The following is a 20,577-nucleotide window of genomic DNA, read 5'->3' on the forward strand; positions in this document are numbered from 1 at the left end:
GAAGGATAAAGCAATCCTAGGTGAGGTTCTAGATTATAACACCCTCCGTTCTCACCAGCTGGTGTTCCTTAGGGGTGAAACACCGGAACCTCTCCCGAGGAGGTGAAGCCTGCGAAGGATGCTAGCTGATCCGTCCACTCCTCGTGCGCTTCTGTTCTCCCCAGGTGGGTTCCGTATGAGAAGGCCTGCAGTCTGACCAGGACGCCATATTGTTGTTTGATGCTTCACTCAGTGAACACGCTCAGCATCTCAGGTCTGCAGGGGATGGATGCCACCTGTTCCTGGAACAGTGTGCGCACAACCGTGGCGTAGAATAATATACAGCACTCGCCACTGGCACTGCAGAGAGGCGACACCATTCTTTCACGTTGAAGGATTGTCTTTTCGAGGAAATTGGAATGCAACCAAGCAACGTCATTCGCTTGTCTAGCGAAACCACGGCCTTCCATATATGTCTGATTTATTGTTGCTGGATTTGTTGAAGACCCTTTTGTGAATAGCACAAAGAATGTATAGACCCTTTCAGGAGAGTTCCATTATCAGCATCATAGTTGGCCCCACAAGACTTCCGTTTTAACATTCCATATGTTATCTTAATGCAGAGGAAGTAGATTGGGGCCCAAATAGAACGTTCAAGCCAATGCCTATAAGCAGAATTGTGGTGTATTTACCTTTGGGGCACAAAAACAGCCTCAGTGAATCCAGTGAATGATGCATTTTTGATCTGCCAGCTTTGAAACAAACCATTAACATACCTCAGAAGAAGAAACAACAACCACAACATTATTGCTTAAACCCCTGAGAGTTATTGCACAATGCCTACAAGAAAAACAATCTTTATGGAAACCTGTAAGATTTGATGATGATTTGAGATGAAGGAGGCCATTTATTGAACAGATCTTCACATTGTGCATCAGTGACTGTGGTGAAACAGACCCTCAATTCTCATGAATTTACAAGGACTTTACAAGGACATGCAGAAACACTTACAAATTACATACAAAAAATGCAGTGCCTTTGCAACCTGAGAACCAGCGTCATTCAAGAAAATCATATTGCAATGTCCTCTAAGTTGCTGTGGAATGCAACGGCTGTGTGACGGTGTCAGAAGAACCCCACAGTCATGGTGAAATGTACATGGTGTCAGAAGAACCCCACAGCCATGGGGAAATGTACATGGTGTCAGAAGGGGCCCTGTGGTTCCTGGTGTGTCATCCTCTATGGCCTCTCCAGCACGGGCTGGATAATGAGACACCCTCTCCTGGCACTGCGACTTGACACAGCGTAACGCGTTAATGAGGAAGAACAGCAAGATTCTCCAAGAGGACTTAAACAAAAAAACATACTCCAACACAGGGGGGATTGCTGTCATCGTTATTGTGGTCCCACGTCCCAGAGCCATGGCTGTCTAAGCGTACAGGCTTATGGGGGGAAAATTAAAACATGTGAAGTAAGTCCAGCCATTTAACTGTCAGTACTGACTACTGTACCATTTCACAGAAACTGTCTTGCAATGACCTTTATGAGATCACTGGAGGCTGAAGTATTTTGCATAATGTCCCCAAATGACACTGACGTCATCCTGACTAGGCTCCCTTGTGGCACAAGAATCAGACGGAAATAAGAGTTTAAAAACGGCAAATGCCATATCGTTAGTGGTGTAATATGGGCTTCTGCCTGCGGTAAGGTATTGACTGAATGAGCCTCTCTCATGAAATGATACTCCGTAATCTTTAAAACCATTACAAGAAAGGAAATGCGAATGAGCGACAACTTTAGAATGAGTCCAGGAAACATCAATGGAGAAACTTAAAACAGAACCCTATGATTTACAACAACAATGAGTGAAGCAAATGTATTCTGGAAACGTTGACGGGATAAAGTGTAATCACATTTCTAAATAGACTCAAGAAATGTGGTGGTGTTTCACAAACAACCTTCAGCATGACCTCCTCTGCGTAGGCTGAAGGGTGTATCTACCCTAACCCTAAAACAACCAATGTAGTCTTTGTAGTCTACTGTAAGTTCCCTCCAACCCTAAATATCAGGTCATCTTACACTGTCTGTAACCTGATCTCAAATCAGTCTTCCAGACATGCTGTTGTTCGTCCTCCTCAAACTAACCTCTAGCTATAATCGAGTCCCATTGTCCACACACTGTCCCCCTAGTCACCAGCCGCTATAATCAAGGCCCATTGTCCACACACTGTCCCCCTAGTCACCATCCATGGGCTGCGTGGACGCCAGAAGGATCCAGCAAGTCTGCAGACATTCTCCTGTCCCCCGCGGGCAGCTCTGCCTTTGAAATGGAGAGATGGCCACTCACTCACATGCTCACACCCCAAGTCTCACGCTCTCCTGGGCTCTCGTCTCCTTCTCCTGTCACTTACCAGCTGGACGGCAAGCAGGCCAACCTGTTTCCCCCGGCCGACCACTTCTTCATGCATTATTAATCAGAAGTCATTACAAAACAACCCTTCACTTAATCTCCCTTCACTCTTCCTCCTGCAGCGCTCCACTGCCCTCTTCCTTTCCTCCCTCTCTCCTTCTCCTCTTCCTCCACCATCCTCCCCCCTTTCCGTCCGTCTTTATCTTTCTCTCCTTCCCCTCTCTGCTTCATTCTTTCCTTCACTCCACAGAGTCCATTAGATACCCTCATTTGCCTCACTTAGCTAATGTGAGGTCACTCTTATTCCAGAGCTTCCTGTGACCCAATCCTGTGTGCTCTGTCTGCGTACTGTGTGTCCTTCGCGTGTCCAGTGGCCTGACCTTACCCTGTCCTACAGAGTGTCCTTGGTTGTCCAAAGCCCCTGGTGCGTGTGCAGTCAACCTGTCCCCAGGCGTAGCCTTTGCGTGTGAACGCTGACCACACGAAAGGTCAGAAGTATTTATTTGTGTCCCATACTAAGTCTAATAAAAGAGGACACAAACACACTGTCTTGTAGCATGGTGTGAAAGCATCTGTGTGGTGCATTGCTCTTCAGTGTATAGTGTCACTGTTATTCTCCTTTATGCTTGCCCTTCCTGTTGAAGGTCATTGGATCTTAGAGGGGATTTATCAGTGTTTTTTTATTATTAAATCTTGATGTGTGGAACTCTGTGTCTTCTCATCTATTTAAGGACATTGCCCCAGCTGACACTGTCCGTCTGACCTCTGCGGTCTGGGATTGTCAGTGCCCCCCAACTCTGCGACTGTCAGTGCCGATCAGGCCTCAGTGAAACCCAAATCTGTCAGGGTGGTGGTGGGGGGTGCAAAAGTCAAAGGGTGTAACCTTTTGTCTTTTATTGTCTTGTCAAACACCTCGCCGGCAAGTTCCTGTCTCTCTGTCCATTGTGGGAGCAACCTTGCTGCCAGCTCTTTCAAAACTGCAGAGGACACAATCACATATAAAGATACACACAAACACATACAGTATATATATACACACAATCACATATAAAGATACACAAACACACACACACATATATATATATATATACACACAATCACATATAAAGATACACATAGACACAGACACATACATATACACACAATCACAAAGATACACACAGACACATACATATACACACAATCACATATAAAGATACACACAGACACATACATATACACACAATCACATATAAAGATACACACAGACACATACATATACACACAATCACATATAAATATACACACAGACACATACATATACAGATACCCACAATCACATATAAAGATAAGACACACACAGACACACATACATATAGATGCACGGACACACAATCACAATATAAAGATACACACAGACACACAGACACATATATACATACATATACCCACAATCACATATAAAGATACACACAGACACATACATATGCACACAATCACATATAAAGATACACACAGACACATACATATACACAACACAATCACATATAAAGATACACATAGACACATATAAATACATATACACACAATCACATATGCACAATCACGTATGAACACACAGACACATACATATACACAATCACATATAAAAGATGCACACAGACACACATATGCATGCACACAATCACATATAAATATACACACAAGACACACAGTATATATATACACACAATCACATATAAGATACACACGGACACACATACATATGCACACAATATATATAAATATATACACAGACACATATATCACATATACCTTCTGATACATATAAAGATACTGCCAGACACATATATATACACACAATCACATAAAAGATACACACAGACACACATATGCACACAATCACATATAAAGATATACACAGACACATACATATACACACAATCACATATAAAGATACACACAGACACATACATATACACACAATCACATATAAAGATACACACAGACACATACATATACACACAATCACATATAAAGATACACACAGACACATACATATACACACAATCACATATAAAGATACACACAGACACATACATATACACACAATCACATATAAAGATACACACAGACACATACATATGCACACAATCACATATAAATATACACACAGACACATACATATACACACAATCACATATAAAGATACACATAGACACATACATATACACACAATCACATATAAAGATACACACAGACACATACATATACACACAATCACATATAAAGATACACACAGACACATACATATACACACAATCACATATAAAGATACACACAGACACATACATATGCACACAATCACATATAAATATACACACAGACACATACATATGCACACAATCACATATAAAGATACACACAGACACATACATATGCACACAATCACATATAAATATACACACAGACACATACATATACATATACCCACAATCACATATAAAGATACACACAGACACATACATATACACACAATCACATATAAAGATACACACAGACACATACATATGCACACAATCACATATAAAGATACACACAGACACATACATATACACACAATCACATATAAAGATACACACAGACACATACATATACACACAATCACATATAAAGATACACACAGACACATACATATACACACAATCACATATAAAGATACACACAGACACATACATATACACACAATCACATATAAAGATACACACAGACACATACATATACACACAATCACATATAAAGATACACACAGACACATACATATGCACACAATCACATATAAATATACACACAGACACATACATATACACACAATCACATATAAAGATACACACAGACACATACATATGCACAGAATCACATATAAATATACACACAGACACATACACATACATATGCACACAATCACATATAAAGATACACACAGATGCATACATATGCACACAATCACATATAAAGATACACACAGATGCATACATATGCACACAATCACATATAAATATACACACAGATGCACATCATTAGTTCTCTCTCACCCTCCAGCCCCCCCTTTCTTTTCCATTCACCATGTTCTCGGATGGGGGAGAATCCCAGAGAGCCCCCCCCACCCACCCACACACACTCACACACACACACACACACACACACACACACACACACACACACACACACACACACACTCTTCCTACCCTCCAGAGAAGCAGCCTGCAGTGGGGAAGAGTTGCCCCAGGCCATTTCCACTGCAGAACCCTCTGTGCCTTTAAGAGAGAGAAAGAGAGATAGAGATAGAGAGAGTCAGAGGGAGAGGGAGAGGGAGAGAGGGGGGAAGAGACAGAGCAACAGTAAGAGGAGCGCATTTAGCATTTTTTTTCTGCTCATTCTTAGCCTCGTGTTGAGCATCCTCTCAGTACACACACTCCCACGAGTGAGTGGGCTTACACACACACACACACACACACACACACACTCTCTCGCACACAGGGGCTTGCTCTTCACGCTGCTCTCTCTCTTTCACACTCACACACACACGCACGCACGCGCTTGCACGGAGAGTGAGAGAGAGAGAGAGAGAGAGAGAGAGAGAGAGAGAGAGAGAGGCAGCTGGTGAGAAGCCATCTCGCAAAAGGAGGATCCCTGCGAAAGAGCGCACGGCAGAGCGACAGCACGCGGAACAGAAGCAGAGGGAGAGAGAGAGAGAGAGTGTGTGTGAGAGAGAGAGAGAGAGAGAGAGAGAGACAAAGGGAAGGAGGACAGAAAGGCAGGAGCGAGCGAATAGGAAGAGGAGACAGCACCAGGAGACACTGCCCCGGCACCAGAGAGCGAAAGGAAGAGGACAAGAGGGGAGGAGGAGAAAAAAAGAGAGAGAGCGAGAGAGGAAGAAAAGAGAAGCCAGGAGCACCGGGAAACAACTCACTGGCTCTGGTGGCGGCAGAGCACTCCGAAGCACCATGGGAAATGCACCGTCTCAAGGCATGTCCACCCTGTATCTCCTCTTTACACACACAGCAGTCCGTTTGTGTTTCTGTGTCTGATTCCTCCATCCACATGGAGCCGCTGGGTTGGGTTGCATTTCTGTATGTAGCATTCTCTTGTCAGTGAGCTCCAGCTCAGCAGATTTGTCTTGACCAGGTGTCCGTGCTGAGGCAGGTGGCTTTGGAGCTTGTTGTGTGTGTGTATGTGTGTGTGTGCCGGTATCTCTCACTATGTGTGTGTGTGTGTGTGTGTGTGTGTGTGTGTGTGTGTGTGTGTGTGTGTGTGTATGTGTGTACAGCAAGCATGTGTGTGCGTGTGTGTACGTTATGCGTGTGTGAGTGAATGAGGTATGAACGCGGTTGAAAGGATCTGTGGCAGATTTTTCCCCCTCTTTCCTGCTTTGCTCTGAGCCGCAGCCCTGTGCTGCTGGAGGGGGGTGTGTGGGGTTGAGGATGCAGGACTGAGCGGGAGGAATGGCCAGGAGTGTGAGGGCAAGGGGAGAGGGATGCCAGGGAGTGTGGAGAGCTAGATGTGTTTGCAGGGATCTACCCTATATGGAGCTCACCCATAGATCTGCAGCAGATCTGCCACCTATCCGAGCTGCAGCTGTCACCAGCTGTGGGTGGAAAACACAGTGTAGCAGAGGTGTGTGTGTGTGTGTGTGTGTGTGTGTGTGTGTGTGTGTGTGTGTGTGTGTGTGTGTGTGTGTGTGTGTGTGTGTGTGTGAGAGAGAGAGAGAGAGAGAGAGAGAGAGAGAGAGAGAGCAAGAGAGAGGAGGATGATTATGTACCTGAGGTCGGGGGTTGGTTTTGCAGGGGAGCGGTAATATGTTCCTGAAAAGAGCGGGTGAGGGAGAGAGGGAGAGGGAGTGGGAAAGATGGAGGGGGAGGAGGTTGGATGCGAGAGTGGGAAAGAGAGAAGAGGAGGAGGAGGAGAGAAAAAGCATGTGCTGTAGTCTTTGCATCCTGCAAATGAAAGATTGGGTGGGGAAGTACACAAGAGAGGGCATATCCAGGAAAGACTGATTATTTTTTGATAAAAAAAAAGGTACAAAAAGAGATTCTACACAGAAAAAGAGAGAAATGCTTCAATGAAAGAGGGAGCTGAATGACAGACATACATTAGAAGAGATGTCAAATGAAAGATATGGGGTGAAGTGAAGAGGTCTGTGCAGAGAGATGGAAAGAAGATAGATAGATAGATAGATAGATATATAGATAGATGGATAGATAGATAGATAGATAGATAGATAGATAGATAGAAGAGGACAAAGTTCTAGCCAGATGGACAGAGAGAAACTACACAAGCTAGGCAGGCATACATACAAGACAGACAGACAGACAGACAGACTGAGTGACAGACAGACTGAGTGACAGTAATGGTGTGAGAGAGGGCCTGAAGAGCACCAGCACCAGAGAGAGCGAGAGAGCATGAAGGACTGAGAGGCTGACAGGGCACAAAACCCTGAGAGCATCACAGACTATGAAACAGAGAGAGCGAGTGCGTTTGGGGGGGGGGGGGGGGATACATCCCTAAGAAGAGAGGCAGCTGAGTCAAAAGCGCAGAGTGAGAGAGGGATGAAAGAGAGGAAGGATGAGAGAGGAAGCAAGGGATGAAAGGAGGAGATGAAAGGAAGGTTAGAGGAGTGGAACAGAGAGAAGGACGAGGGAAGATGACAGAGGGGTGACTTTGGCATTCTGTCAGCTTGACACAAATGAGATGGCTTTGCAATGCGGTGACTCTACTAGGGCCCAGGTGTGACAGAATGTTTTAATTCAGGATGATTTGTCTTTGTGCTTTTCTGCTAACTGTTGCATCATGGGAGCTGACTGCAGCAGTATTGCCAGGTTACAGGTGACAGGGGGAAGGTGTGGAGAATAAGTCAGCGTAGAGTGCCAAGCAACATCAGAATGATACCAATTGCTAAATCAATCGATCGGTCAATCAACCAATCAATTAACCCACCAACTAACCAACCAATCAATCAATAATTAAATCAATCCATCAGCCATAACCAAACAATGTCCGGATCAGTCAATGTCTGTATGTATATGTATGTTTGTATGTATATCTATCCATCTATAGGTTTTCTCCTCAGTCTGTAGTTATAACTTGTTTATGCAGTCAGTGGGTTTGCTCAGAAGTTGAGGAGCTGAAACTATGTTGCACAACAGCCTGTGACTCCTGCCGCTAACCAGAATAGATGTGAGACAATAAAAGCTCAGAACTGGGAATGGCCTCCCCCATGGGCCTGGTGTTCCGACAGACTCAGAATAAATATGTTTCACTCTCCGCCCGTGTTCTGAATCAAGCTGGGGACTGAGGGAGGGAGCGAGCGGTGTTGGTGCAAGAGAATCAGAAGCAATTAGGTTTGATTAATGATCTCCATCTGAGCGACGAGGGAACATCTCTGGTGTGTGCGCCAGCCGGTCTTTCTTACTTATCTTTACTGATGCGGGTGTGTAGGTGTGTCTGTATATCTGTCCATCTTTGTGTGTATGTATATTTATGGTAAGTGAGTGTGTGTGTTTGTGTGTGTGTGTGTCTGTGTGTGTGTTGGCACGTGCCAGTCTATCTGGCTGTGTGGAGAGTGGCTCACTGTTGAAATATCAGGCACAAATCATTTGCCTAAAATGCAAATTCACAGCACTTGTCACCCAGTGTTGTTTTGCTCGGCTGACATATCCAACCCAAACTGGAATTGGAGTGTCATTGCTTGAGGCCTCCAGCCATAGATAGCTGAGCTGTGCTGGGCAGGGATTCAGAGCAGCTGTGCAGATCTACGCTGGGGTAAGCTACTTTTCGACCATTGTCCATCTCTATTACAGTACATACATCTTAAGAACTGATAAAAGCTACAGCATACACAGGTGTTTGGGAGAAGATAATTAATTAAATTGAGATTCATCAACTTATCAACTTATCAACTTATTTAGGTCAGTGTACAGACAATGTCAAATGTACAGATAACAATATTTCCACTCAGATTGTTTTATAGTTAATGTAAGAATGCAAAGATCACAAGTACTGTGATTAGCTATACACTGATTGTCAATAGGCCTGCTGACAGCACTGACAATTCTGCACTGTTAACATTCATAGAACTGCATGGGAGGGTCTCTCTATGAATTACATTTTAAGGGGAAGATTGTAGAGAGTAAAAGTTTGGCTGTAACATCAACACCAGTTTGCACTTTGTCAACGGCAAAGGTGGCAGTCAAATCAGATGGCTTGAACAGGGTGAGTCTTCCTGTTTTTCCAGCATACAGTCAGACTGCATTCATCATTACTTTTGCTGGCCTGGACACTTTTGCAAAGGGTGTGAATCTGACCTCAAATAGTCAAATAGTGTTTTAACTTGGCTAGGTTTTGTTAGCCTGGAAAAATCCAAACTCATTCTCTAATCTAATGCATCGCAACGGGCACTAACTGAAATCATTGGTCCAGCCTTACCAAGCACTTTGATCTTTGCCTAAACTGTACAAACTGACAATAAACAGCATTAACAGTCAGGAAACAATGTATTTGGGTCTACCTTTACTGTAAATAAATCTAAATTTTTCCAACTGCATTTTATGACGTTTGCAGGTGTTGCTGCTTCTGTTTAACACAATAACTTTAGGTTTTGTGTTCCCCTCTTGTTACTGATTGGCATTGACATTTTTCTTGTCAGAGGGAAATGGATATGAATTATGGTGTTCCAGACTAGATCTCCCTGAAAGAAGATCTAGGTGGGCTAAGGTTTTGTAGGCTATTTTGTAGGCTATTTAACTTTTGTATTTTGTAGAGCAATTTGGTCATATAGACTTCTTAAGTGCCATGGTGTTTAGTTTATGCATTAGGCCAACTGTGTGTGCTTTTAAGGAGTGTTTATAGTTATTAGTGTGTGTGTGTGTGTGCATGCCAGTATATGCACTCAAGAGGCTTTGAGAGACTGTAAATAAGAGCATTAAAGAAAGATAATGTCACTTACGGAGAAAGCACGTAAGCTGCAATGACAAGAGACAGAGCTCTATCCTATTAAGAGGGAAATTCAGACTTTGACTGTCACAACACAAGAGCTATATGTGAGTAGGGCTGTATTTCAATCCGGAATTGGATTTGTTTGAAGAGCTTTTGCAGCTCTCTGTGTAGCTCTGGTTTAGGGCATAAAGGTGTTGAGGTTTTGAGTCTACTCCTAAGCTGATCTAAACCAAAACTAAGCTAAGCTATGCTACGCTAGTCTTGTCAGAGGTTCACTCCTAGGCTTGTTAGACCACGAGAATCTCCCGAGAGGTGCGGTAGACTCCACTTTCACCCAGATACAAAGTCTCATTTACTTTCATTCAATCTAAGTGGGCAGACATTGTAACTTTAGAATTAGATTTAATTGCAACACCGTTGGGTCACTCTCATTGAATTAGCTCACACATCAGTATGGCTGTTAGCAGGAAAGAGAAAGCAAGGATGAGAGAGAGCACGCTTAAGTAAATGTGTGTCAAAATCAGAAGATGGTTTAATGAAGGACTCTCTCTAATAGGCCTACATCATTCTCACTATGGAAGCATTTTCCCCCACATTGAATTCTTAGCCTACTGCAGGCAGCACATACTACAGAAGTCTGGCTTGTAATTTAAACTGGACAATTCCCCCCTTTTTTCATACAATAATTGAATGTTTACCCTATCGTTCTCTTTGTGAACATGCACTTTTTAGTACTGGGCATTTTGTTGCTGAGACACAAAGCCCTTGACTTTGGAGGACAAAAACATGGTTAAATGAATCAATGTTGGAACAGGAGAGACTAGGAAACAGACCAGTTGGAGGAGGACTCAAAGATAACAACTTCTTCCTGAAGCCCTGTTGCATTGCGTACACTTGTGGTGCCTCGTTACTGGCTGATGATGACATCATGCTTGCTGAAAGAGGGGTGCTGATTGGTTCATTGGAGAGATTCCTAGTAAGGCTGGCAGGGGAGTGCACTGTAGGGTAACCAAAGAGGTGTCATCACTGAAGCAAGATAATGCTCATTTACAATCCAGTGCAGTGCATCTTGGGAAGCAGAAGCCCTTAAATATATTTAACATTCACCTTCAAGGTTATCCTAATTTGTCTGGTAGGCTATATGTCTTCTCTCTCTCTCTTTCTCTCTCTCTCTCTCTCTCTCTTCTCTCTCTCTCTCTCGCTCTCAGTGATTCCATCAGTTTGTTTTCCTTCTCTCATTATCACACTGGATTTGACAGAAAATGCCTGAGGGGATGGAAGGATCGTACATTAAAGCTAAAAATCCACACACACACACGCACACGAACACACACACACACACACACACACACACGCACACACACACACACACACACACACACACACACACACACACACACACACACACTGACTCACTTGTACAAAGGCATCACATATGCTTAGGCATGCACATGCAGACTCTTGCACATACACACACACACACACACACACACACACACACACACACACATCCTTGCATCCTCATATATCAGTGTATGTGTATAGACACCCTTTCTCTCTCTCTCTCTCTCTCTCTCTCTCTCTCTCTCTTTCTCTCTCTCTCTCTCTCAGACACACTCTTTCTGTGATCAGGTAAGAAGGCCTGTGGCTTGAAAGGCTTCATGGTGTGCATCATGAGGTGCTGTAATATGACGATCATTTATGATTCATAAGATGGACGGAAAGGAAGAGATGGAGAGAAGGAGGGAGGATAAGAGAGGTAGCGTACAGTACTGAGACCCAAAAGGAATACAAAAGCAATGCCTCTGAGTCCAGTAAAAGCATGAAAACCGTCTGAAGTCCTGCACAGAAGTATTCCCCACCATAGCTCTGATCTCTGGGCTGTGCTGGTCAGTGTTGGTTTAAAAAAAAAAAAAAACAAAAAAAACAAAACAGGAAATTACTGAAATGAAAAAGACTGTTATGCTTTGAGATTACCTATTTGTTTTTCAATGTCTATAAAACAATATATTTGGCTGATAGAGGAAATGGAAGCTATCCACTGAACATTACAACCGTTAGACACGGGATTAGAATATTTTTCAGGCCCATGATTGACTCAACTCTCTGAATCTGAAGTGAAATGTTTGTTGATACCAATTCTGGAACAGTTCTGGCTTTGATGTATTGTTCTGGGCTGTCAGGATGATTGTTGGCTAAAAAACAGAGAGGACCCCCAGTTCCCCCACACACCCATTTCGGCAGAGTGTTCTGATTAGCCCCTTTCAGACCACTCCCCTCGATGCTGACCAATCAGAACACTCCCCCACTACTTTGTGATTGGCCACGGTTGAAAACGTGGGTGTATCTGTCCAGCACGGATGAGGCAAGCGGAGCTGCTCAATAATTGAGCAGGTGGAGAACTCTATCCACCTATGGTTGCCGCCTCTGTCTGACCTTGCGTGCTGATACATTAGCACGTGAGTTGGGCCTCTCTTTTCTCTCCACCTCTCTCACTCTCTCTCACTCTCTCTCTCTGTCTCTCTCTCTCTCTCACTCTCGCTCTCTCTGTCTTTTTTCACTTGTACGCTGCTGATGTTTGTTTGGCTCAGTGCTGCCAATCGATGCAGCCTCTTAGAACACTGAGAGAAGGATGGAAGGATAGAAGGATGGAGGGAGTGTCTCAGGCCCCCTTTTTATTTGTCCCTGACACCATTTATCATTTATCCGGTTGGGTCCTTGTGTAAAACAGAGTCAGTCTGGGTCTGACTCCAGATGACTTTAGCCCAAATGTTTTATCTCTGCATACACAGTTCTAATGCCATGTGACAGACTGGTCTATTCTGTTACGACAGGTGAGCTTCAGTGCATTCCACGCCGCACACAGAATGATTTGATTCATCTGGACAGTCTCATTTGGCTGCGGGTTGTAATCTGTGATAGATTAGTGAGGCCTGGCTTGTTGGTGGTGTGGTGTGGAGCAGTGTGTGCACTCAGTGCTCTGCAGATGGACCCAGGGGCATTCAGCTTCTCTCTCTTCCCTCTTCCTTCCCCTTCCCTCCACTCTCCTAGCCTGGCCCCACCCGCCTACTATCGCCACTCATTTTCATCGCTCTGAGATACTAGTCTGGCTCCTCTCAATGCATTTACATTGCCCTCAGCCACCAGGATGGCAGACCAATCAGCGACGAAAGGGGATGATAGTTGTGAAAATGGCTGTGGTAACTGTGCTAAACGCGCCTGCAAACATAAGAAAAAATGTTGTTGGAAGAATGTGTACATTTTTAAAGCAAAGGTAAATACATTGTTTTCTGACAGTTTAGTTTATCAGTTTTGTAAAGGTTAGCAAATACAAAGTAACGTTAGGAATCCCTGGTCAATGTGATTGGTTTAGCTGGACCAATGATTTCAAAGTTAACGCAAAGTGTACACCCATTACGATGCTATAGTTGGAAACATTTCCCAATGGACAGTACCCCTACTTCCTTCATAAAGCGAGTGAGTCTGGTGAAACCAGGCTACTGCTCTCCACCTCTTTCTCTATCACTCGCTTTCTCCTCTCTCCTCTCCTCTTCTTCTTCCATTCATACCTTGACTTTTCCCCATTTCTGTCGGCAAGGCTACAGCTCCCAGTGTGTACGTCGGCTGCCGTGACAACCCTGTCGTTTTGTTTTTGTTCTCAGCTGGATGTCTCTCTGTGGGGGCCGGCTGCTCTCCTGCTTGCCTGGGTGGAGTTCACAGCTCATTAGAGAGTCCACCATTCAACAGGCACTCAGCTCAACCAGCTCACATGCAGTGGTTGGGGATAGACACATGGATTAGGGATGTACTGTGGTCTGACTTGCCACAAGCTTTTCAGTGGAATTCAGGTCTTGTTTTGCATACATTTATACACACACACACACACACACACACACACACACACACACACAGCAGACTGTTGTTTTTGTCTCTATATGGCTTAAGACATACTTCCTAAAATACTGTGGTGCTTTTGGACCTTGACATCCTATCGTAAACAAACTAATTACCAACCATTTCATTCGAAAATTCTAAAACAACGATGCTTTTTAATACTTCAAAATAACATTTGATAAATGAAGCTTACATTTTTCAGTAGCCATAGGTGTGTAGATTTGAACAAAATCTAGTTTGGTTCTTACCGGGGCTTTTACTGCCTGAAATATCAGATTTTGTTTACCACGCTCGGAGTTTAGTGCTGGGCTGGTGGGTGCCTATTTCCAACCTTTCTCACGACACATCAACGATTAGCCCGAGAATTCTTGTCGCGATTCAAAATTCCACTGGAGCTCCAAGCGAATTTGTACATGCAGCCTTACAAGACTGTTTACAGCTCTTCGAGTAACGGTAAAATGTAATTTTTGGTACATAGCTAATTTAGATACACTTATGGTGTGGGTGCTTGCATTTCTTTAGGAATCCGCCGTCTTGGTTTGTATAAAAAATTAATAGTAAGTGACACATACACGTAAGAGGTTGGAAATAAGGGACGGTTGGTAATATGTGACGTTACAATATATCCTATATCTGATCACTATTAACATCAGATTATACTTACCTGCCTCACCTGTGTGTGTGTGTGTGTGTGTGTGTGTGTGTGTGTATGTATGCTCATGTGTGCTCATGTTCCATTTAAGGGCACTCCCTTAATTTCTCCATCCTGACTCTAGGCAAACTGAAGGCTGCCGCAGCGTTTCCACACCATGGGAATACGTTAGGCACCTTTTAGTAGCTGTCAGTCAAAATATATATCAGCCTTTCAATTGTCAGCTGCAGAAAAAAACAACTTGTCATTCATCCTCCTCTCTGGCTGTTTAAATAACTGGAACCATCCCTTCATAGCCTTTGGGGTGACAGCCGAACACAAAAATACGTCCATCACAGCCACTAGCATTTTGAGGGGGGCAAATTGTCTTTGACAAAAGGGTTTTTTTTTTCAGTCCGTTTTTTTTTGTCTTTTGCTGGGTGTGTAGACGGGAGGGCGTGATGCTGTAACTATGACCGACTGAGTTGTTCTGGGGAGGCCACCGAGCGCGGGTGCAAACGCCACTTAACCTCATTTACTTGTTTTACTGTCGGACGGCCACCTCCCTGCCTCTGCCTCGCCCTGCCTCGCCTCTCCTCCTCACCTCAGCTGCCTCCCACCAGCGCCTTGGCTCCATGGGGGTGTGGACGGAGCAAAGGACTGTGTGTGTGTGTGTGTGTTAGAGAGAGAGAGAGAATGTGAGTGTGTATGGGAAAAGAAAGAGAGAAAAGAGGGATGTGTCAGGAATACTGAGCAGGCTTCAGGCTACACTGTGGTGAAAGCGATGGACTCTGGCGATGGCTAGCAGAACTCTAAACCTGTCGTCCAGCCCCTGCCGTCTCTCCTTTTACCTTTCCCTTCTCTCTGATTTCCCAAACACTGCCCCGTGGCTCTGACAAACCCACCTCTACAGCCAGGCAGCCAGGCCACAACCTCCTCTCTCTGTGTCCCTCACTACTCTTCCCTCTACCACCCTGTTTTGTCCAAACCTCCGCACTGGACGGACCCATGTGGACGGTCTACTGGTCCCCGCCTCCTCCCCTGGCGCTCAAGCGCACACTTTGATGTGGCGCACTGAAGTGTCTGAATATATGAGAGTGTGGTTGAACACATGTTTGATCTTGTACCATTTGACAGTGTCTTGTAGGCTCTGGCCTTTAAGAGAGTCAGGCTCTCCCCCCTCTCTCTGCTTTTCTCTTCTCTTCTCATCTGTTCTTTTCAGCGTGGTCTATCTGTCTGACCTTGACTTGCAAAACAGATTTGACTGGACAGTGTTTGTGTGCTATCTTGGGCTTTGCTCTTTAGAACAGCCTCCGATGCAGAGGCGTGGGAAGAGGATGTTTTACCTGAAGGCTGTGTCATTTTAGCCATATTTGCTCTTTCGTTTGGATGCAATTGTATAATTCGTCCAAGAAAGCCAGGCATAGCTGGTCTGGCATGGATAAGCAAATGCGGTAAACTATGACTATAACACAAAGTCAACTTCAAATCCCAAATAAGGACTTCAAACAGCAAAGCCTAACCAAGAGTGAAACAAGAAAGGCTCGGCTGATTTTACTGTTGCTTAGTTCTGAAGCCAGCCATTTTGTCTGGGGATTGTTGGTGACATTATCTCACTTTGGCCAGGATAAAAGTATATCTGGAGAGACACCAGAGAGGTTAGAGTGACCAGCTTTCATCCTGAGCATCCAGCAACAGCAACAAAGACTAATCATACATGCAGATGGTCTGGGCTTTGATCAGTTTTGTGGTTCTTACTGTTGTTGTTTTTCTTACAACTAGAAAGAATATGTCACTATGTTTCTTATGAGGGTTTTCACATAAAACATGTGAATCTGCCTTATTTGCCCGAGCTGCAGTCTGTGACATTCTGACGGGGATGCGTGTGTTTGGATTTGCATACACTGTTTGTGATCATGTCTGTGTATAGTACTGAGTTGGGCTGCAGCGTGTGGTTGCTGTCCAAGGTGCTGAAACTGGTTTAAGGCACAAGAGGGGACTAGGGTTGGTTCAGTTGATCTCAAATGCTATTGTCATTATTGGAAAAAAGGCCTTGCGTGTGTGTGTGTGTGTGTGTGTGTGTGTGTGTGTGTGATTGTGTGTGTGTGTGTGTGAGGTGTGTGTGAGTGTGTTTGTGTGTGTGTGTGTGTGTGTGTGTGTGTGTGTGTGTGTGTGTGTGTGTGTGTGATTGAGGAGTGTGTTTAGATGGTGGTATTTCCCTAACCGTTTTGTGCATATCAGTATATTAAAATAAAAATAATTGTATCCCTCACACTCACAGTAAATCTGCAATCAAACTACATAAATTGTGTCTACATAAATAGACCCAAAATGACAAAATGATGAGCTAAGTTAAAGAGATAATTATTTGGTGAAAAGTAAAGGAAACGTTTCTTTTTCATTAATTGGATGCAGGCAGGAAAACAACACCAGGCTGGTGCAGGGAAGGTGCTTCCTCCAGAGAGACAGCTAGTGATCAGGAATCCATAGTCAGGTCACACACACATTACAAAACTCACATTAACTCACCCCCTACAATAACCCTCACAACATACACAAAACACAAACCGACACACACACACACACACACACACACACACACACACACACATACACACATATTTTCATCTTATAGGAAGCCCCCCTCAAAACAATAACCCCCACGGTGTAGTGCGGTTACTAGGTAACAGCAGCTGTGGTAGACAAGTGCAGGTCAGAGATGGGGGAGGGGAGGAGCCAAGCTGCCTGTCGTGTCGTTGGCATGGTGACAGTGGCGGCTCGGTGGTATATGCAACATAGGCACCCACACTTGAAAAGAGGGTGCTGGTAGCGCCGGTAGGGGTCTTTGCCCAGATGTTTAATGTAGGGGTGGTAGGTACTCTCTCAAGGACACAATAGACTACATGTCACACCTGGACACTGGACACTGGACAGGTTTGCCACATGAGCAGCTGCTTGTCTGAAAGGAAATCACCATGACATTGGCCAGTGTCATCAACATTATAACATTATTACCAGTATCACTATCTTCATCATCATCACCATCGTCATCGTCATCATCACCAGCCAGTCTCCCCTCACACAGCTTACGCGTTCTATATAAATCCCATAGTCCATGTTGTGAAGCCCTCTGAATGCAAGTGTGTGTGTGTGTGTGTGAAGTGGATTGTGGCTGTGTTAAGGGCAGCAGGTTGAGATGAGGTTTTTGTTGGCATGGGGCTTTTCGCTGAGAGCTCTGAAATGTCCCTGAGCTGCAGTCGTTCTGCATGGAAGAACAGCCAAACCCCTCAGCAGACCTGGAATGCCGCAGCACACCGCTGTTAAACAGGCAGAGCGTCTGTGTGTGTGTGTGTGTGTGTGTGTGTGTGTGTGTGTGTGTGTCTGTCTGTCTGTCTGCCTGTCTGTCTGTCTTCTCTCTGTGTGTGTCTTCATGTATAAGAGTAAATTAAATTAATAAATAATAAAATTAAAAAATTAAATTGACCTGTAATTGAGTGCTGTATCTATATGTGTTTTGTTTGTGTGTGTGTGTGTGTGTGTGTGTGTGTGTGTATCTGCCTCTGCGTAGGGGTCTGTATGTGTTCATAATGGCTTCCGGTTGCGGATGCCATCTTAACCACCTCCAAGGATCTTAGTCAGACGAAATACAATACTTGTGACACACCCACACACAACTAACCACACACAAAACACACACACACACACACAAACACACACGCACACACACACACACACACAACACACACACACACACACACACACACACACACACACACACACACACACACACACACACACACACACACACACACACACACACACACACAGACACACACACACAGGACATCAACACACAAAAAAAGCTCTTTATGCAGACTGGATTTTTGGTGCCCAGCCCTCATGGGCTTATTAGACACTGCAGTAATAATTTCACTGTTATCTCCAGATAACCACGTGACGTAACACTGAACCCAACATAACATAACTAAACCACTAAAAATAAGGATACATACAGATAGAGATGGCTTGTCATATGGGATACAAAATACTTTGCCGCAAATACCAGGCCTTTTCTATACATTTTGCCAAAGCAAAAACATCATTTTCAAACAGCCAGCACAAAATCTCCTCTTCATATTTCCAAAATATATCTGGATTTTTTAACTGAATTGATTCAAAAAGAGAGTTCCTTAAGTTGCAGTGTAAATGACAATAAAAAACAAAATGAAATTCATCTTCCACAACCTGAAGATCACAGAATTCACACAAACATAAGTGTTCAGGTGTACCTTTAAATCGACCCACTTCCACTGCCAGAGGTAAGGTGCTAGTTCTCAATTGAGCACAGAGGGACCTCTGCCTTCTCTTTAGATTAAAGAAAATATAAGGTTCTGTAACATAATCATTCTTAAATTGAACATAATTTCTAAGTTTTGGCTTCTTCCACATGTCCTGTTTCCACTGATCTACATATTTACTCAACAGTCTTTGAGTCAGACTGGAAGAGGAGAAAACACTGTGATTGAGAACAACTTGTTTAAACCCAGTGACACAGTACGTCCTTCACCCCCTCTCACTCTCTCTACCTCCAGAGCATCATGTATCTTACAGTAAATAAACAAGGCTACACACAGACACACACATTTGAATTATTTATTTGAATCCACCAATCACATTTCTTACAGAAAGGATTCAAATATTTTTCAGAGGTGAAATAGCTATGAAACGTCATGGGTACAGAAAAAAAATCACCTACGCCACCCAGCAAGACTGCTTATCACAGCTGATAGGGAGCAGAATTTTGCCAGCTGTTTGGATTTTCTTTTTGATAGCCCTTCCAGTCGTAGTCCACTGACAATTCATTTGTGAACATGCCCCAAGCTGCCAAATACTAATGCTACCATCTTACATATACAGTATAAGTCTCTGATCTTTGCTAGGAGGAGTTGATATCCAAGTCATTTTATTATAACATGATATGTCCATATAGACCCTTTCAACAATAAAAACAAAAACAATGCTTGAACATTCTATTTGGTTCCCAATCTACTTCCTCTGCATTAAGATAACATATGGAATGTTAAAAAGGAAGTCTTGTGGGGCCAATTATGATGCTGATAATGGAACTCTCTTGAAAGGGTCTATAACATCCAATCTAATCTAAGTCATGAACACAATCTCAAAGACTACAAGGATACAAGGATACAAGATACAAGGATACAAGGAAGTTTATTGTCACATGCATATAGTTACTGGAAGTAAGAAATGCAGTGAAATTATGTCTGGTGTCAGCCTATTTGTGCATTAATGGGGTGGGGGGTAAAAAGTGCAGTAGAAGAGGGGTTTAGTAGATTAAGTGGCAAGGGCTGTATAAAAAAGGTGGGGGAGGATTGGGACTGGGTGGGGGGCACCAACAAGGAGCACCCAAGAGCAACAGGGGCAAGGAAAAACTCCCTTACCAAGCAAAACTAGCACCTCCTTTCTATCTCTAGCCCAGAACACAACATCAGGGCTGTTAGGGATGCTACAAACCACATCATCAGAGCCATCTGATGAAAATCATACCAATCTGGTGTTACGTGTGAATGTTTGTACATATGTTTTGGAAATATGTCTTTAACATGACAATACGGTCTTGGCACAGTGCAGTGTAGAGTCCTTTGTACACATTGCTACCATTTACAATATC

General features: G+C 43.8%; 1 protein-coding gene across 1 annotated transcript in view; it reads left to right on the plus strand.

Annotated features, from left to right (window-relative positions):
- Nucleotides 1-5,772: 5,772 nt before the first annotated feature.
- si:ch211-278a6.1 (SRC kinase signaling inhibitor 1) overlaps nt 5,773-20,577 on the plus strand; it is a 106,681-nt gene continuing 91,876 nt past the window's right edge. The window contains 1 exon segment of the mRNA XM_048245484.1: nt 5,773-6,397. Within this exon segment, the coding sequence (XP_048101441.1) occupies nt 6,376-6,397 (22 nt within the window). The 5' untranslated portion in view covers nt 5,773-6,375.

The sequence above is a fragment of the Alosa alosa genome, chromosome 6, assembly GCF_017589495.1.
Source record: "Alosa alosa isolate M-15738 ecotype Scorff River chromosome 6, AALO_Geno_1.1, whole genome shotgun sequence".
Taxonomy (NCBI): domain Eukaryota; kingdom Metazoa; phylum Chordata; class Actinopteri; order Clupeiformes; family Clupeidae; genus Alosa; species Alosa alosa.